We start from the raw sequence: 17,627 nt of genomic DNA on the forward strand, positions 1-17,627 counted from the left end.
CGAGGCTAATAATTCCCTTAAATACCATTTAGGACGTGTGGGATGCGTTGGGCAGACGTATTTCAGAACGTTTACAAGCACAAACAATCATCCAGCAGCTGACAACCGCGCTGTCGAAAGAATGTAACCCCCCTGCCACATGAGCTCCTTAGCAACTGTGTGGTCGACATGGAACCATGTTGCAAAGCACGAATCGTCAGTGAATTTAAAACAAACTATTAAGAACCTCGTCCCGGTTTTTGTAATAACCAGGGGACCAAATGAAACCCGGTGACTTCAGTGTAATTACTGTCTTTGAATAAAAGTGTCGTTTTTGTTCGCCTCATTGCCTATTTCTTTCAGTTACCCTCTGTACTATACTGTATCAGTTCCCTCTGTGTGGTCCAAGTTTCATGAAGCTATGTCACTTGGTAGCGACACATAATACGAAAGTTACTTTCCTGCTTAAGTTTTGCACGCCAGTGTTCTTACAAGCCACATACATCTGCAGTCTCTCTAGGACTGTAGTTCTAATTGCTACCTTCTTTTAATATGACACCTGCCTCGAATTCGGGCTACTGCAATCACATTTGTATTAGTGTATCTGTACTACTAATTTCTGTGGAATAAAGACACACTTCTATGTTTACTCTGAGACTGTGTACTCTCCTTAGTTAATTACAAACTATGCGATTAAACGTGACGCAGCTCAACTGTCAAACTGCCTACTAGAACACCAATCACATGATATAATGCAGTATAGAAGAAATGCCTTCGATATTGAAGAGACAAAGAAACTTGTGCATCTGCCTAATAACGTGTAGGGCACCCGCGAGCACGCAGAAGTGCCGTAACACGACGTGTCATCGAGTCGACTAATGCCTCAAGTAGTGCTGGAGGGAGCTGATACCATGAATCCTGCAAGGCTGTCCATAAATCCGTAAGAGTACGAGGGGTCTGAGATCTCTTCTCAACAGCACGTTGCAAGGCATTACAGATGTGCTAAAAATGTTCGTGTATGGGGAGTTTGGTGGTCAGCAGATGTCTTTAAACTCAGAGGAGTGTTCCTAAAGTTGCTCTGTGGTAATTCTGGACGTGTGGGATGCCGCATTGTCCTGCTGGAATTGCTCAAGTGCGTCGGAATGCACAATGGACGTGAATGGATGCAGGTGATCAGACAGGATGCTTACGTACGTGTCACCTATCAGAGTTGTTTCTACACGTATCAGGGGTCCCATGTCACGCCAACTGAACACGCCCCACAGCATTACAGAGCATACAACAGCTTGAGCACCCCGACCCCCCCCCCCCCCCCTGCTGTTATCGAGGATCCATGGATTTCTGAGGTCGTATCCATACCCGTATACGTCTATCCACTCGATACAGTTTGAAACGAGACTCGTCCTGCCAGGCAACATGTTTCCAGTCATCAACAGTCCAATGTCGGTGATGATGGACCAACGCGAGGCGTAAAGCTTGGTGTCGTGCAGTCACCAAGGGTACGCGAGCGGTCCTTTGGCTCCGAAAGCCCATATCGATGATGTTTCGTTGAATAGTTTGCACGCTGACACTTGTTGATGGCCCAGCATTGAAATCTGCAGCTGTTTTTGTCTTATCGCTCTTTCGCTGACTGTAACACAACGTTAAACTCACTCAAATCTTGATAACCTGCCATTGTAGCAGCAGTAACCGATCTAAAAATTGCGCCAGACCCTTGTTGTCTTCTATAGGCGTTGCCGACTGCAGAACCGTATTATGCGTGTTTACATATTTCTGTTTTTTAATACGCATGGCTACACCATTTTCTTTGGCGCTTCAGAGTATATACTCTTATAAATCGCTCGAAACATTCATTAGAATTATAGTGGCTAGGATGAAAGCAATGAACATTTGTAAATTATGCAGAATAATAATGACAGCAGTAGTTACGAATTTAAGTCATTTGAATATATGAAGATAAACACGTTGACGCACCGTATATGCCGATACTCGCATACCACATTCCAATACAGGCATATGAAAGAGAGTAGTGTTACTCGTTAGTAGGACCCAAACTTTGATTCGACCGCAACTCTGTTATGTGACGTTTTAGTTACCTAATGGGTAATAATTGAGGCAAGATGCTTCAGTGCAACACGGCATAAGGCTCAAATGTCTTACCTGAGTAAACTGAACAGTGATAACATTATTAATAGTCCAAAAGTTCACGTGACGTAAGGCTTCAGAACAGAGGAGCGGAATTGTAATTATGGGCTGATTAAAAGTCCTTTGGATAATTCCAATAGAAAATTTTACTATATTCTCCTGCTATTTGAATTTTCGTAAACAGTTCAGACTTGTTAATTATAATGCTGCTGTAGCGTATCCAGAAACAATGAGCGCAGACGTGGGACTGATTGAAGCTTCATGCGCAAGCCAGTTTCACAGACACGATCAGAGTGGATAGACATACTATCCTGTAACCAGCGATCGTCTCCACCGGGTACATCATAACAATGTTATCTAGTTACAGAAAACAATTCTAATTCGCGTATTAATTTCAAACGTACTTTTTTCATCATTTAGGACTAAGCGAGTTACTTAGCATTTCCATAATATTGTTATTTACGTTCTAAATATATTTTATTATATTACACAAAACTGCTTCACTTAAAGTTAAATATTACGCAGATATTTCACAGATTTCAGTACAAAGTTTTAAGTTGCCACTCCTTTCGAAACTACACACATTTTTCATACGGAATTATGAGTTCATTTCACGCTCTGAAATATGTATCCCAATACCATGAGTAAGACCCATCGATAGGTAGAGCTGACTTAAGTGCCCGTTGGAAATGGCAAGCTTACTCATGACATAACGAAAACAGGGAGAAGTTAGTCGGAAATAACACAATTCGATATTGAGAACGTGCTTTAACTGTGAACTATATACTACCCGGCCTCAAAGTAAGTATACTAAATCGCGCCTTATAGGTCCGATTTCTGGAAAGACAAATGCTTTTGTCGTTTGTTACCTACATTGCCCAATAACACCAATTGTTGAGGTTGAGTGGTGAATGCGCTTAATTGCGACTATGTCGTCTCAGCACCAGGATACTTCATAGAACTGTATACCCGTCAACTAATTTCGATTGCTGAAAATATTTAATAAAACAAATAATATTTGGGAACGTGTGTTGAGTGTAACTCCTGATCAAATTCTACGTGATTCCCCGTTAAAACCCGTACAAAAAAACAAACGTTGAGGTAAGTACGTGTGGTACAAATGGTAGTTTCGGGAGAAAGGGAGGAGATACAGAATTCACGAAGTCGAAATGTATCAGGAAACCAATATAACTTAGAGCAAGTTAGATATATATTTTCTCACTGGTGACTGTGAAGAAGCTTCGAATCGAGCTAACGTCCCTTCCGAATAATATATCAAAGAATTACCAAAGAAATAATTCTTATTCGCGCATTCATTTCAAACATACTTTTATCATCATTTACAATTCGCTTGAAATCATAGTCCCGGGTGAGAGGTGTTTGCAAGTCACTTGAAAAAACACTTGCCTTTCGCAAAGGAGGATTCGAGTCACCCACGTGTTCTGAAGCAATTGGAAATCAGAACAGAGACTACCACATTCTTCAAGTGAAATATGTATACAAACAATGTTGTGAAAAGAAATGATTTTACGTAAAATGAATGCTATCATGGAGCCTAGTCATATGAATGCGAATGAAATGCTCGCACCTTGCTTCGTTATCAACATTACAACGAGTGTTGCTGGTTCAGGAGCCTTATTTTATGCTCATTTTCAACATTTTTCCTGCAAACAAAACTACTTACCTGAAATACTACATAAAGAAATTATGAGATTTCGCCATCGAAAATTAAGAATAAAAGTGCTGGAAAACTCGTATGTTATTTAATTTTCAAACAGCTGAGCAAAACTCAACGTACCCAGGCAGTTTTCTCTTTACTTATTCTGATCATCACTAAAGTGACACACAATATTTTTAGCGCAACACAATCTGACTTTCAATAATCCCTACAAAAGAATGGCCCTGACTAACAATAACCTATACCTTTCATGAATCACTTACCACACAAAAATCTTTGTTACTCGAACTACTGCAATACAGCGAAGGCCAATACTGCCAGCTAAATCAAATATTCTAACTTCTGAAGGCACTAATTACTGATAGGCATAATTAGTAAATGAAAGATTTTGATAGAGAACAAACAATGTATTTACCTTAATAGCGTTCAAAAGTCATAATATACATATAATTTTGTGACATCCAATTAAAGAAATTTCGTTTTTCTGACGGATACACGTCCTGATCGTCCGTTCTCAAAACTCTGGCATCTCTCTCCCCACATCCACCACTGCTGGCGGCTCACCTCCAACTGCCCAACGCTATGCGCTGTTCACATCCAACAGCCCAACACTACACAAGCGAATATTCCAACAATGAGTCCAACCAGCCAGCCACAGGCTGCACACTGCGCAGTCAGCGATTTTCATACAGAGCAATACGTGGCGTTACCAACCCTAAAAACCTAAAACGCCAACTTACAAATTTTTCTCCGCGAATTTAATGAGCCTATACAGCATCAAATGGCGGCCAAAATACCTCTGTGCTGAGTGCGTAACTAAACTGTTCGCCCAGCCGAGCGTGAAGCATAGGTCTGCAATCAAAATTAAAGACAGTTATATTATCAGAATCATACTCTACATGGCGTGAACCTCGAAAATCAAAATCTTTGAAGTGAGTTTCAAAATGTGTACCATTTGTAAACATAGGTATCGAAAGTCGACCAGTCTGTAGCCTCCAAATATAAATAAATAACAAATATATTAAGAAAATGTGTTGTTCACGAGGTTCACGCCAAAATAAAAAGTGTCTGTTTTATTAAATCCAAATGGACGACTTTAACAATCGAAAAAATTTATCATGGAGCACAAATCAAAATTAATGAATTCAGTGCTTCATTGTTGTTCTGCCTATCTGCTCCAAGGCATATCTCCATCAAATCATCAGTAGCTCAGTTAACTTCAGTGATCAGTGGTGCCTTATGATTAGTAGTAGCCAGCGTCTCGTCATCTCAGCTTGCTTCCATTTACAACAACTTCTTGCTGCGGATTGTCATTCAATGAACTTATGTGATAAAGTTGAAAATTCCACTTTGAATGTAAAGAAAGACAGTGTTGGTAAACTTATACGTTATTTGATACAGAAACAGCTGAGTAAAACTGGATGTACTCAGTTTTCTCATTACTTATTTTGATCATTTCTAAACTGACACACAATATTTTAACGCAATGCAATCTGACTTTTAATAATCTCTACAAAAGAATAGCCCTGACCAATAATGACCTATACCCTTCATGAATCACTTTCCTCACAAAAATCTTCGTTATCGAACTACTGCAATACAACGAGCGGCAATACTGCTACCTAAATAAAAGATTCTGACTACTGAAGGCACTAACTACTGATAGGCATAGTTAGCAAATGAAAAATTTTGATAGAGAACAAACAATGTATTTACCTTAATAATGTTCAAAAACATCATCATATATATACTATCAATTCATGATATCCATCTTTACAAATTTCCTTTTTCTGGCGGCCACACGTCCAGATCGTCCGCTCACATTAACATCTCAAAACTCTGGCATCTCTCTCCCCACATCCACTACTGCTGGTGGTTCACCTACATCTGCTCAGCGCTACGCGTTGTTCACATCCAACTGCCCAACACTACACTAGCGAATAATCCAACAATGAGTCCAACCTGCCACAGACTGCACACAGTGCAGATAGCGATTTTATTACAGAGCTCTACGTGCCGTCGCCAACATAAAAACCTGAACAGCCTACTTACAAAGAGTCACCATAGCCGCCTTTTTCATCTCACTTTAGTCGAAAGTATACATTCCAGACATCTGGTGGGCGAGTATAACGCCTTTATCGATATTTTCTTCGACTTGTAATGTTACAATGACTTTACAGGAATAGTAAACGGCCCTAGCGCCGAGAGCGACTAGAGTGCGCGTGTGCTCTCTTCCATTGGATATGTGTTTAGGATAAAGAACAATTTCACAGGAAAATCCTTTTGATCACATATTCCTAATGCTACAAGCCGAAAAAAATTTTTTTAAACCTCGAGACCGGAAAACTTCCTTAAATGCGCACATATCAGACACAAGGTAAGTGTTTGAAATCTTGCTTGCTACAGCGTTCTGGCTATAACGGATGACAACAGTGTGTTTTTGTGTTTCAAAGCGCACTGGAGATGAAACAAATCCTGTTGCCTAGCCGTGTCATTTGACAGCTCTGGCCAAGGGTTTGGCCTCGAGATGACATAAGCCAGCCTTACTTAGTTTTGGTAAAGGCTTGATCCCACGGTGGTCAGAGGAGATTCGTCACTGACTTTCCACAAATCAACAAGTGACTTAAGCGGAGCGTGGTGCAGTTCTGCCATGCATGTTGGCCACTCGTTACGACACGGCCTCCTTTCAACTTCATTAACGCAACGTCATGCGGCGTTACATTGAGGAAATGTAGTAATGGTTGTAGTTGTTATTTTAAAGGTGACACAAATTATTCTTTAGGTACATCGTTCATAGGTTTCAGGATTTTTCAGTGATTAAGATTGCAGAATGAATGACATACCTACAGGTCCATCGGCGGCCTCTCTTATGTGAGAAGAAAGCAGAGTGTTAAGCAAAAGGCAAGCAGTAACAAGCAGCAAAGCGGAGTGTTAACGCAAAAGGAAATGCCGGGCAGAAAAGTAGAAGGGGCGGTTCCTGTTTCCTGGACTGGAGTTTACAGGCCAAATACGACAGCACGTAACAGTGAAAAATTTGTGAACATCTGAATTTTATAGTGGTGAGTTAAAGCGAGAATGAGAAGAGTAAACATGTGGATAAAGTTGAAGGCTGCAGTCAGAGCCATTGGTGAAGTAGTTGAGTATATTGTTCCGTTGAGACGTGTATTTGCTTGAAGAGTTATTTAGAACTATTTACCGACGACTAGACATTTGTTGTTGTTGCGTTAAAATGTATTTACCATATACGAAGCTTGTTTTTCTCTGACTGACAGTAGCTATGGCACCTACGTGGAACAATTTTCTTAAAAAAGCTAAGAAAATGGGTTAGATCTCATTAAAATAATTAAGTGGAAATATTATATGTTCCTTCAGTCACAATATCCTTGAAGGAACTTTCCTATTTGGTTATTGTGTTCTGCTTTTTACTGTGTAAACGTCTCGCAGTAAAATATTTTATTACGTCAGGTTCATTACTTATAAAATATTCACATTACCGATTTCACTACGTTATTGCCATTGAAATAAGTGGAATATTCATAATAAAATATTTCGTCGAAAACTTAAAGAAGGCAGGTCTGCTTTTGACGGAACACTTTATTTCCTTGTCTGTTAATAACAACCATATGTCAATAATTCATAATCTTTAGCAAACTAGACATGACAAAAAACACGGTGATGAAAAAATTGGGTGGCATAGCATCCAAGTGACACTATAAGAATCCTTACAACAAAAGTTTCTCCTTTCACAAAAAAGATTAGAGAAGCGGAGATGGGTGTGATACCGATCTAGCTTTTATAGTTAATATTTCAACAAAAATTCTGTGTTTATTCCTTGGAACCGGGCAAGATTTTCAGGAGGTTTGTCTTGACTGTAATGCAAATACCAGAACTGGTTAACCCCGCACAGTTATACGCAATAGGAAATGCCTCTGCTTCACTAATAACTTGGATGGTAATTGTCAACCAAGGACCTATAATGGACCGGAGCTGTAACAGAAGATATTTTTTCCGCAATGTCACATACACACACACATACACACACACACACACACACACACACACACACACACACACACGCAGTTACACTCCTGGAAATTAAAATAAGAACACCGTGAATTCATTGTCCCTGGAAGGGGAAACTTTATTGACACATTCCTGGGGTCAGATACATCACATGATCACACTGACAGAACCACAGGCGCATAGACACAGGCAACAGAGCATGCACAATGTCGGCACTAGTACAGTGTATATCCACCTTTCGCAGCAATACAGGCTGCTATTCTCCCATGGAGACGATCGTAGAGATGCCATGCCATCTCCACCTGGCGCCTCAGTTGGACCAGCGTTCGTGCTGGACGTGCAGACCGCGTGAGACGACGCTTCATCCAGTCCCAAACATGCTCAATGGGGGACAGATCCGGAGATCTTGCTGGCCAGGGTAGTTGACTTACACCTTCTAGAGCACGTTGGGTGGCACGGGATACATGCGGACGTGCATTGTCCTGTTGGAACAGCAAGTTCCCTTGCCGGTCTAGGAATGGTAGAACGATGGGTTCGATGACGGTTTGGATGTACCGTGCACTATTCAGTGTCCCCTCGACGATCACCAGAGGTGTACGGCCAGTGTAGGAGATCGCTCCCCACACCATGATGCCGGGTGTTGGCCCTGTGTGCCTCGGTCGTATGCAGTCCTGATTGTGGCGCTCACCTGCACGGCGCCAAACACGCATACGACCATCATTGGCACCAAGGCACAAGCGACTCTCATCGCTGAAGACGACACGTCTCCATTCGTCCCTCCATTCACGCCTGTCGCGACACCTCTGGAGGCGCGCTGCACGATGTTGGGGCGTGAGCGGAAGACGGCCTAACGGTGTGCGGGACCGTAGCCCAGCTTCATGGAGACGGTTGCGAATGGTCCTCGCCGATACCCCAGGAGCAAAAGTGTCCCTAATTTGCTGGGAAGTGGCGGTGCGGTCCCCTAGGGCACTGCGTAGGATCCTACGGTCTTGGCGTGCATCCGTGCGTCGCTGCGGTCCGGTCCCAGGTCGACGGGCACGTGCACCTTCCGCCGACCATTGGCGACAACATCGATGTACTGTGGAGACCTCACGCCCCACGTGTTGAGCAATTCGGCGGTACGTCCACCCGGCCTCCCGCATGCCCACTATACGCCCTCGCTCAAAGTCCGTCAACTGCACATACGGTTCACGTCCACGTTGTCGCGGCATGCTACCAGTGTTAAAGACTGCGATAGAGCTCCGTATGCCACGGAAAACTGGCTGACACTGACGGCGGCGGTGCACAAATGCTGCGCAGCTAGCGCCATTCGACGGCCAACGCCGCGGTTCCTGGTGTGTCCGCTGTGCCGTGCGTGTGATCATAGCTTGTACAGCCCTCTCGCAGTGTCCGGAGCAAGTATGGTGGGTCTGACACACCGGTATCAATGTGTTCTTTTTTCCATTTCCAGGAGTGTACATATACAGGCACTCACGTATGCATGTAGATTAAATTCTTCTCAGGAACAACGGACAATATTGTCTGGAAAATAAATTGGAGTGCTTTCAATTTCGCCATGATTCTCGCTAGGTTTCTTTTGTTTACCAGGCGAATATCGTATCAGGAAATACGTTTCCAAATACTCCCACCTATGACTCCGTTTCTCCCTCACTCACTCCACTGGTGCTTTGGAAAGAATGAAGTTCCACGACGACTCGTTCTGCTGCGAGGAACCAGTATAACCCTCATTACACACTAAAGGCAATGCCTCGTTGACAAGGCCATCCATCTCTGTCCGTCGGCAGCGTCACTGTTTGGTTGTAGTTCCTGCAATGCATTACACTGGTAACGCTTTGCACGATTCATATTCTTGGCTCTATTTTTGGAAATTTCCTCGTGATATAACCTTACATGAAACCTTTTTGTGGATCTGTTTTGTTGCATTAGTTGACCAATTTAGTATTTCTTTTAGTATGTACTATCAGATTTCGTTTGAGTCCAGGAAGTTTTATGGTTCTTCTCCAGATCTACATTTCTATTTCTTCTCTTTTTCTTGTTTCTGTGGTGTCCACACTCCAAAAGCACGGGAACTTTGCTTTTAGTATTTATTACAGTTCGGTTGTCAACTGCTGTAGAACATCCCAAACAGCTAAGTTCAGTTGCTAGTATTTTCATTTTATTTTCTATCTCATTCTTTGATCTTATTATCCTGTTCAGTTCCTCTGACACGGTCATTTTGGTCCTAATGTATTTTCAGTTTGAGGTTATCCAAGACGTCAGAAACATTTTAAAATATAGTTCATGTAATTGCCAGAATCTGCTAAGACTACTACATCATCATTATGTCACGAGTAGACATTGAAAACAAAAATACTCCAAGTTTCTTACTTGCCATCTTCAGTCGAAGATTAATTAAGTCCGCCTGAAGATGACAAGTAAGGAACTTGATGAAACATTGCTGGAGAACAGCACATTGACTCGGCTGTCAACCCGGGAAGATTTTATCATCAAGATTCGCCAAGAAAGCCTGCATTCTTTGATCTTATTATCCTGTTCAGTTCCTCTGACACGGTCATTTTATTCCTAATGTATTTTCAGTTTGAGGTTATCCAAGACGTCAGAAACATTTTAAAATATAGTTCATGTAATTGCCAGAATCTGCTAAGACTACTACATCATCATTATGTCACGAGTAGACATTGAAAACAAAAATACTCCAAGTTTCTTACTTGCCATCTTCAGTCGAAGATTAATTAAGTCCGGCTGAAGATGACAAGTAAGGAACTTGATGAAACGTTGCTGGAGAACAGCACATTGACTCGGCTGTCAACCCGGGAAGATTTTATCATCAAGATTCGCCAAGAAAGCCCGCATTCTCATAAAAAAACTCCAATTGTGCTCTGACGCCTCTTCTAAAAATATACTACCACGTCTTTCATTTCTGTTTCGGCAATCAAGTTTGAACGACTCTATCAGCCTTCTTAGGTTTGGCCATCATGATCTTCGCCTTTTATTAAAACAACTTCCTTCTGCAGGCTAAAGTAGTCTGTACTGAAGCAGTTGCGGAGTGGACTTTGATTAATTAACTGGCCACCTCGTCGGTCGCAGTTGCTCGACCAGAGAGCACTGTAGTTGCAAATCAGCGCGAGGTGAGGCGGCCCGGTCGCTTATCTAGCTCGGTATCCGCTTTGCACGCTCAGATACCCATCTCCCCTCGGCAGCGCCGCGCACCGCGATGGATCGGCAAACGAGAAACGTATCGGCGTAATGGCTGGTGAGGGAGGCGCGTAAACCCGGCCGCGCGCAGGTACTGTCGCCTCCCAGGGTGCACCGCGCCGCGACAGAGACCCGCGCTGTCTCGACATAACTCCGGGTCCGCCCGGCGCCGTGCCGTCATAATGAAGCTATCGAGGTGGCCGGCGCTCGACCGCCCAGCCTTAATGAAACGGTACAGCCAGCTCTGCCGTCACTAGACCGCACCACGGCGAGGTGTACCGCCTATTTCTCAGCCTCAGCAGCACAGTCCTGAAAACAAGATAAGACAAACGTCTACGGTGAAAGTAACAGGACACGCGCTGAACACATACAAGAGGAAAGTATGTTAAATGTAGACAGGTCTGGATGTGCAGTATTGTGATGTTAGCAAACACCTTCCAAAGCTTTTTATACACTGTCCAGCCACTTTAATGTGACGACTTGTCAAGAGCCTGAATAATCAAATTCTGCAGCGTGAAACATTGCGAGACGTGCAGAAGCAGAGTCAGTGAGGTTCTGGATGATATCGACTCGGATGTGGAGCCATGCGAACTCCAGTGCCGTGGACCTCCATTGATGATCCGTTCCGCGAACAGCACAATCGTGGTGTTCCCACACATTCTCGATTAGTTTTAAATCCGGGAATCTGGTGGTCTGGGCAGTACGGTAAGTACACTACTGGCCATTAAAATTGCTACACCAAGAAGAAATGCAGATGATAAACGGGTATTCATTGGACACATATATTATACTAGAACTGGCATGTGATTACATTTTCACACAATTTGGGTGCATAGATCCTGAGAAATCACTCCCCAGAACAACCACCTCTGGCAGTAATAACGGGCTTGATACGCCTGGGCATTGCGTCAAACAGAGCTTGGATGGCGTGTACAGGTACAGCTGCCCATGCAGCTTCAACACGATAGCACTGCCGTTTTGCCATTCGTGCACCCTGGTTCGTCGTTGAGAACACCATCGCAGGCGCTCCTGTCTGTGATGCAGAGTCAAGGGTAACCGCAGCCATGTTCTCCGAGCTGATAGTCCATGCTGCTGCAAACGTCGTCGAAATGTTCGTGCAGATGTTTGTTGTCTTGCAAAGGTCCCCATCTGTTGACTCAGGGATCGAGACGTGGCTGCACGTTCCTTTACAGCCATGCTGATAAGATACCTGTCATCTCGACTGCTAGTGATACGAGGCCGTTGGGATGCAGCACGGCGTTCCGTATTACCCTACTGACCCAACCGATTCCATATTCTGTTAACAGTCATTGGATCTCGACCAACGCGAGCAACAATGTCGCGATACGATAAACCGCAATCGCGATAGGCTACAATCCGACCTTTATCAAAGTCGGAAACGTGATGGTACGCATTTCTTCTCCTTACACGAAGCATCACAACAACGTTTCACCAGGCAACGCCGGTCAACTGCTGTTTGTGTATGAGAAATCGGTTGGAAACTTTCCTCATGTGAGCACGTTGCAGGTGTCTCCACCGGCGCCAACCTTGTGTGAATGCTCTGAAAAGCTAATCATTTTCATATCACAGCGTCTTCTTCTTGTCGGTTAAATTTCGCGTCTGAAGCACCCCATCTTCGTGGTGTAGCAATTTTAATGGCCAGTATTCAGGTTCTCCTCTAACCACGAAGGTACAATGTGAGCTGTGTAGCGCGTTGCGTTGTCCTGATGGAAGATGCCATTTTGCCGAGGAAAACCGAACTGCACGTACGGGACGACGTGGGCCCAAGGGATTGGTGCATACTTGTGTTGATCCATCGAGCCTTCCACAAAGACGGGATCAGCCAGGGAATGCCCTCCAGCCTGGACCCTTCTCACATTGTTAAAGGGTGTTCGCTTTCAGACGTTTCACGCAGTAGACGCCAAAGGCCATTCGTCCATTGGTAAATAAAACGTTATTCATATGAAAAGGCCACCTGATGCGACTTAGTGGTTTTCCAGCTGGGGTACTGGTGTGCAAATTCCAGCCTTCGTGGTCACTGAACAGCAGTCAGTATGCGTGCACGTACCAGGCGCCTCCTGAGGAGGCCCATATGCAGCAAAGTTTGCTGAATATCGTTGAGGAGACACTCTTGGTAGCCCCTTGGTTCGTCTGAAAGGTCAGCTTATCGCCCCGTACAAGTCTCTCCAGCCGTTGTTCACTCCTGTCATCTAAGGTCCATGGTGCAACACAGTTGCCCCGGCGCCGCTTTTGTATAGCGCCATTTTTCCATGCACGATGTATCAACCACAACGACACGCAAACAGTTTAAAGTCATAGCTGTTTTGGAAATGCTTCCACACTTGGCTCGAGAGCCAATCACCATACCCTTTTGTATGCCATATAAACTGCTCCATTTCCGCATTACAACAACGGTTGCACTGTTTTCCGCGCCCCCACGTGCCTTCCCCCGTTGTGCTTTACATAGTCTCCACTGCTAGTTCTGCCACCGGCTGTCTGTGGGTGGTTTACGCACGTTGACGTCGAACATAGATGGTGGTCACATGAAAGTGACTGACAGTACAGCAAAAAACGTTTCAAAATGATTAATCTATCTAACAAAAAAATAAACGAGGCACCTAGAAGTTATGGTTGAACGTCATTGTAACTTCGTACACGGACACACCATTGAGGGGTACGTAAGTGATAAGAATTTCAATTCTCTATGATCGGTGGTAGGGGTAAAATACAGGGAGCGAAAGGCTATTTACAGTTTGTACAGAAATCAGATGGCAGTTATAAGAGTCGAGGGGTATGAAGGGGAAACAGTGGTTGGGAAAGGAGTGAGACAGGGTTGTAGCCTATCCCCGGTGTTATTCAATCTGTATATTGAGCAAGCAGTAAAGGAAACAAAAGAAAAGTTCGGAGTAGGTATTAAAGTCCATGTAGAACAAATAAAAACTTTGAGGTTCGCCGATGACATTGTAATTCTTTCAGAGACAGCAAAGGACTTGGAAGAGCAGTTGAACGGAATTGACAGTGTCTTGAAAGGAGTGTATGAGATGAACATCTATAAAAGCATAACGAGTATAATGGAATGTAGTCGAATTAAGTCGGGTGATGCTGAGGGAATTAGATTAGGAAATGAGACACTTAAAGTAGTAAAGGAGTTTTGCTATTTGGGGAGCAAAATAACTGATGATGGTCGAAGTAGAGAGGATATAAAATGTACACTGGCAATGGCAAGGAAAGCGTTTCTGAAGAAGAGAAATTTGTTAACATCGAGTACAGATTTAAGTGTCAGGAAGTCGTTTCTAAAAGTATATGTATGGAGTGTAGCCATGTACGGAAGTGAAACATGAACCATAACTAATTTGGACAAGAAGAGAATAGAAGCTTTCGAAATGTGGTGCTACAGAAGAATGCTGAAGATTAGATGGGTAGATCACATAACTAATGAGGAGGTATTGAATAGAATTGGGGAGAAGAGTAGCTTGTGGCACAACTTGACTAGCAGAAGGGATCGGTTGGTAGGACATTATCTGAGACATCGAGGGATCACCAATTTTGTATTGGAGGGCAGCGTGGAGGGTAAAAATCGTAGAGGGAGACCAAGAGATGAATACACTAAGCAGATTCAGAAGGATGTAGGCTGCAGTAGGTACTGGGAGATGAAGAAGCTTGCACAGGATAGAGTAGCATGGAGAGATGCTTCAAACCAGTCTCAGGACTGAAGACCACAACAACAACAACAACATGATAGGTAGAACGGTCATCATAGTGTTGTTGGTGATTAGTTTTGTTAGCAGACCTCGTAGTATAGTTGGGGACTCGAACAATGTCAGAAGTTCAGTGACCATTGTGAAGGTTACGAAGATTCCGCGTATTCGTGTGACACTTCGTTATGAGTTCGTCGTGAACCTCTTACTGCGTTTCCATTTCGCCGGCTGGTCGTGCAGCGTTCAGATTTGTCGTGGATTCGGTTGTCACAGTAGCCCAATGTTGGACTCTATTGAAACGTGAGGCAATGCATGCTCGTCATAAAGGTTCTAGTCCATCCCGTCTGACTGCCCCCTTCAAGGGAGGATCGCTATATTATGCACCAAGCATTTTGTCACACTCTGCTTCTGCACCTGCCATCCGAGAACACTTAATGGACTTCCTGCAACATAGTGTGTAATTATGCACCATTGGTCAGAGTCTAGCAGCAGCCAGACTCGACAACCACCGTCTCATGCTTGGACCTGCCGTTAACACAAAGACACAAACTACAGAGTTTAGAGTGATCCCGTGACCGGAAAGCCAGGGATACAAATGTGTTCAGTGATGAATCGCAATGCCGAAGTACTGTGGAAGAGCGTCGTTAATCAGTATGGCGGCGACATGGGTAGAAGTCCTATTCTCTCAACTTCTTGGAGAGGCAGAACGGTGTTACTCGTGGCCTCGTGACGTGAGAATCCATCCGTTATGACTTTATGTCACGGTTGGTAGTGACTGAGGGAACAACAACGATACGTCAGGACATCCTGCGTCCTGACGTTTTAGGGTCTCGTGTGACAATATCGTGGTGCCACTTCTCTACAAGACAACTTTCGCCCACACTTGGCTCTTGTTTTTATGAACCGTCTTCGTCATGTTCAGGTACTCCTGCGGCCGGTAAGACCATCAGCTCTGTTGCAGACAGAAAACGTGTGGAAGAAGCTCGGACGTCTACTCCGTCTCAGTGCCATGACACAGTAAATTAAGGACCATTTACAACAGTTAATTTCCAGCTTACCTCAGGAGAAGGCACAACGGTTTATGACACCTTTATCAACCGAAGCAGTCCATGAATCCAGACCAGAGGAAGCGCAATGTCAAAACAATAAGTCAGTTCATATTGCCAAGTTCTTTGTAAATCGGAATCTGTGGAGTAACGACACCTACCATGACCCATGAAGTGTTATTGCGTTTCCTCCTGAACAATCAGATACTTCACATTCTTTGTCAGACACTGTGTGTCTTTCACATTAATAAAGACAGAAACTTTAGGTAAACATAAATTTACACAAAAGACTAAAAAGTTGTTATTTTCAAAATAACTATCTGGTTTTAGAAGAGTTTCTACTACTTGTACAGAAAGCAGGCTGTAATTATAACAGTCACAGGGCATGTCAGAAAAACAGTGGTTGAGAAGAGTGTAAGATAGGGCTGCAGCCTATCACCAAAGTTGTTAAATCCGTACTACCAGCAAGTGGAAAAGGGGACCAAGGAGAAATTTGAAGTGGGAATTGAAGTTCAGGCAGAAAATATAAAAAGTTAGACGTTTTCTTGTTTGATTGTAATTTTGTTTGTTTCTTCAAAACTCTTGTAAGAGAATTTGAACGGAATGGATAGTGTCTTGAGAAGAGACTCTAAGATGAATATAAACGTAGGTAAAACGCGGCTAATAGATCAAGACAGAATTAAATCTGGCGATGCTAAGGGGATTAGATAAGGACATGAGACACTAAAAACAGTCGATGATGATCTTTGCTGCAGAGACAGAAGTAGAAAAGTATAAAATGCAGCACGAAACACATCACTAAAAATGAGAAATTTGGTGACATCGAAAACAAATGTAACTTTTGCGGAGTCTTTTCTGAAGGTATTTGTATACGTTCGCCATACGTCCCACATTGATTTCGGCGGTTATTTCACGCAGTGTTGCTTGTCTGTTAACACTGACAACTCCACGCAAACGCCATTGCTCTCCGTCGTTAAGTGAAGACAGTAAGATGCAACGTTATCGGTGGTGAGAGATAATGCCTGAAATCCTGTAGTCTCGATACGCTCTTGACACTATGGATCTCGCAATATTGAATTCTCGAACGATTTTCGAAATGGGGTGCCCTAAACTGCCCCAGATCATACTACAATTCCTTCACTGTCTATTAATTCTTGTTGTGTGGCCGTAATCGCGTCTGAAACCTTTTAACATGAATCATCTAAGTTCAGAAGTGCTGTCAGTGCACTGTCATTTTATGCTCTTTGTTCGTGTTACTACCGCCATCTGTATATGTGCATGTTACTACCCCATAACTTTTGTCACCTCAGTGTTGCGCGGTGGAATATTAAAGATCGTCCGTGGGTGAGCTTTACTATTCCCTTGCACTGTTAATTTGGTCGGAGTGCAATTGCTCTCACTATCTCCATGTCGCTCATATATCTGATGTTGTTTTACGAGCTTACTGCGTGGTAACATTATACAGCACCCATCTTAGTAGTTGATTACACGAGGTCATAAATTATACTGTTTACGTGCTACCTCTGTTGATGATCCTAAATTATGTGAAGATAACTCAATAAAGATTCGCTGATACTTCTTTAATTGATCGGAACTCCAGTTTACTAACCGTACTAGAAATAGCGTAATTACTTCCAAATTTTACAGTTCAACCCATGTTGTCATCAACTTGTACGCGAAAAATAATACACGAGTCGAATACTTCACCATGCCAATCCTTCTTTTCACGCTAAGTTCGCGACAATCGCAATGAGAAAGCTATCGCATAGTTTCAGCTGTACACTTCTACTGGTATCACCTGTGTTAACAAGACTTGCCCAGGTTCTATCAGAGTGTGTGTAAATGTGAGGGCTGTCATTGGAA

General features: G+C 43.3%; 1 protein-coding gene across 1 annotated transcript in view; it reads right to left on the reverse strand.

Annotated features, from left to right (window-relative positions):
• Positions 1-10,430: 10,430 nt before the first annotated feature.
• LOC126272664 (uncharacterized) overlaps positions 10,431-17,627 on the reverse strand; it is a 71,662-nt gene continuing 64,465 nt past the window's right edge. The window contains exon 3 of the mRNA XM_049975677.1: positions 10,431-11,329. Within this exon, the coding sequence (XP_049831634.1) occupies positions 11,242-11,329 (88 nt within the window). The 3' untranslated portion in view covers positions 10,431-11,241. The remainder of the gene's footprint in view (positions 11,330-17,627) is intronic.

Source organism: Schistocerca gregaria, chromosome 5, assembly GCF_023897955.1.
Source record: "Schistocerca gregaria isolate iqSchGreg1 chromosome 5, iqSchGreg1.2, whole genome shotgun sequence".
Classification (NCBI taxonomy): Eukaryota; Metazoa; Arthropoda; class Insecta; order Orthoptera; family Acrididae; genus Schistocerca; species Schistocerca gregaria.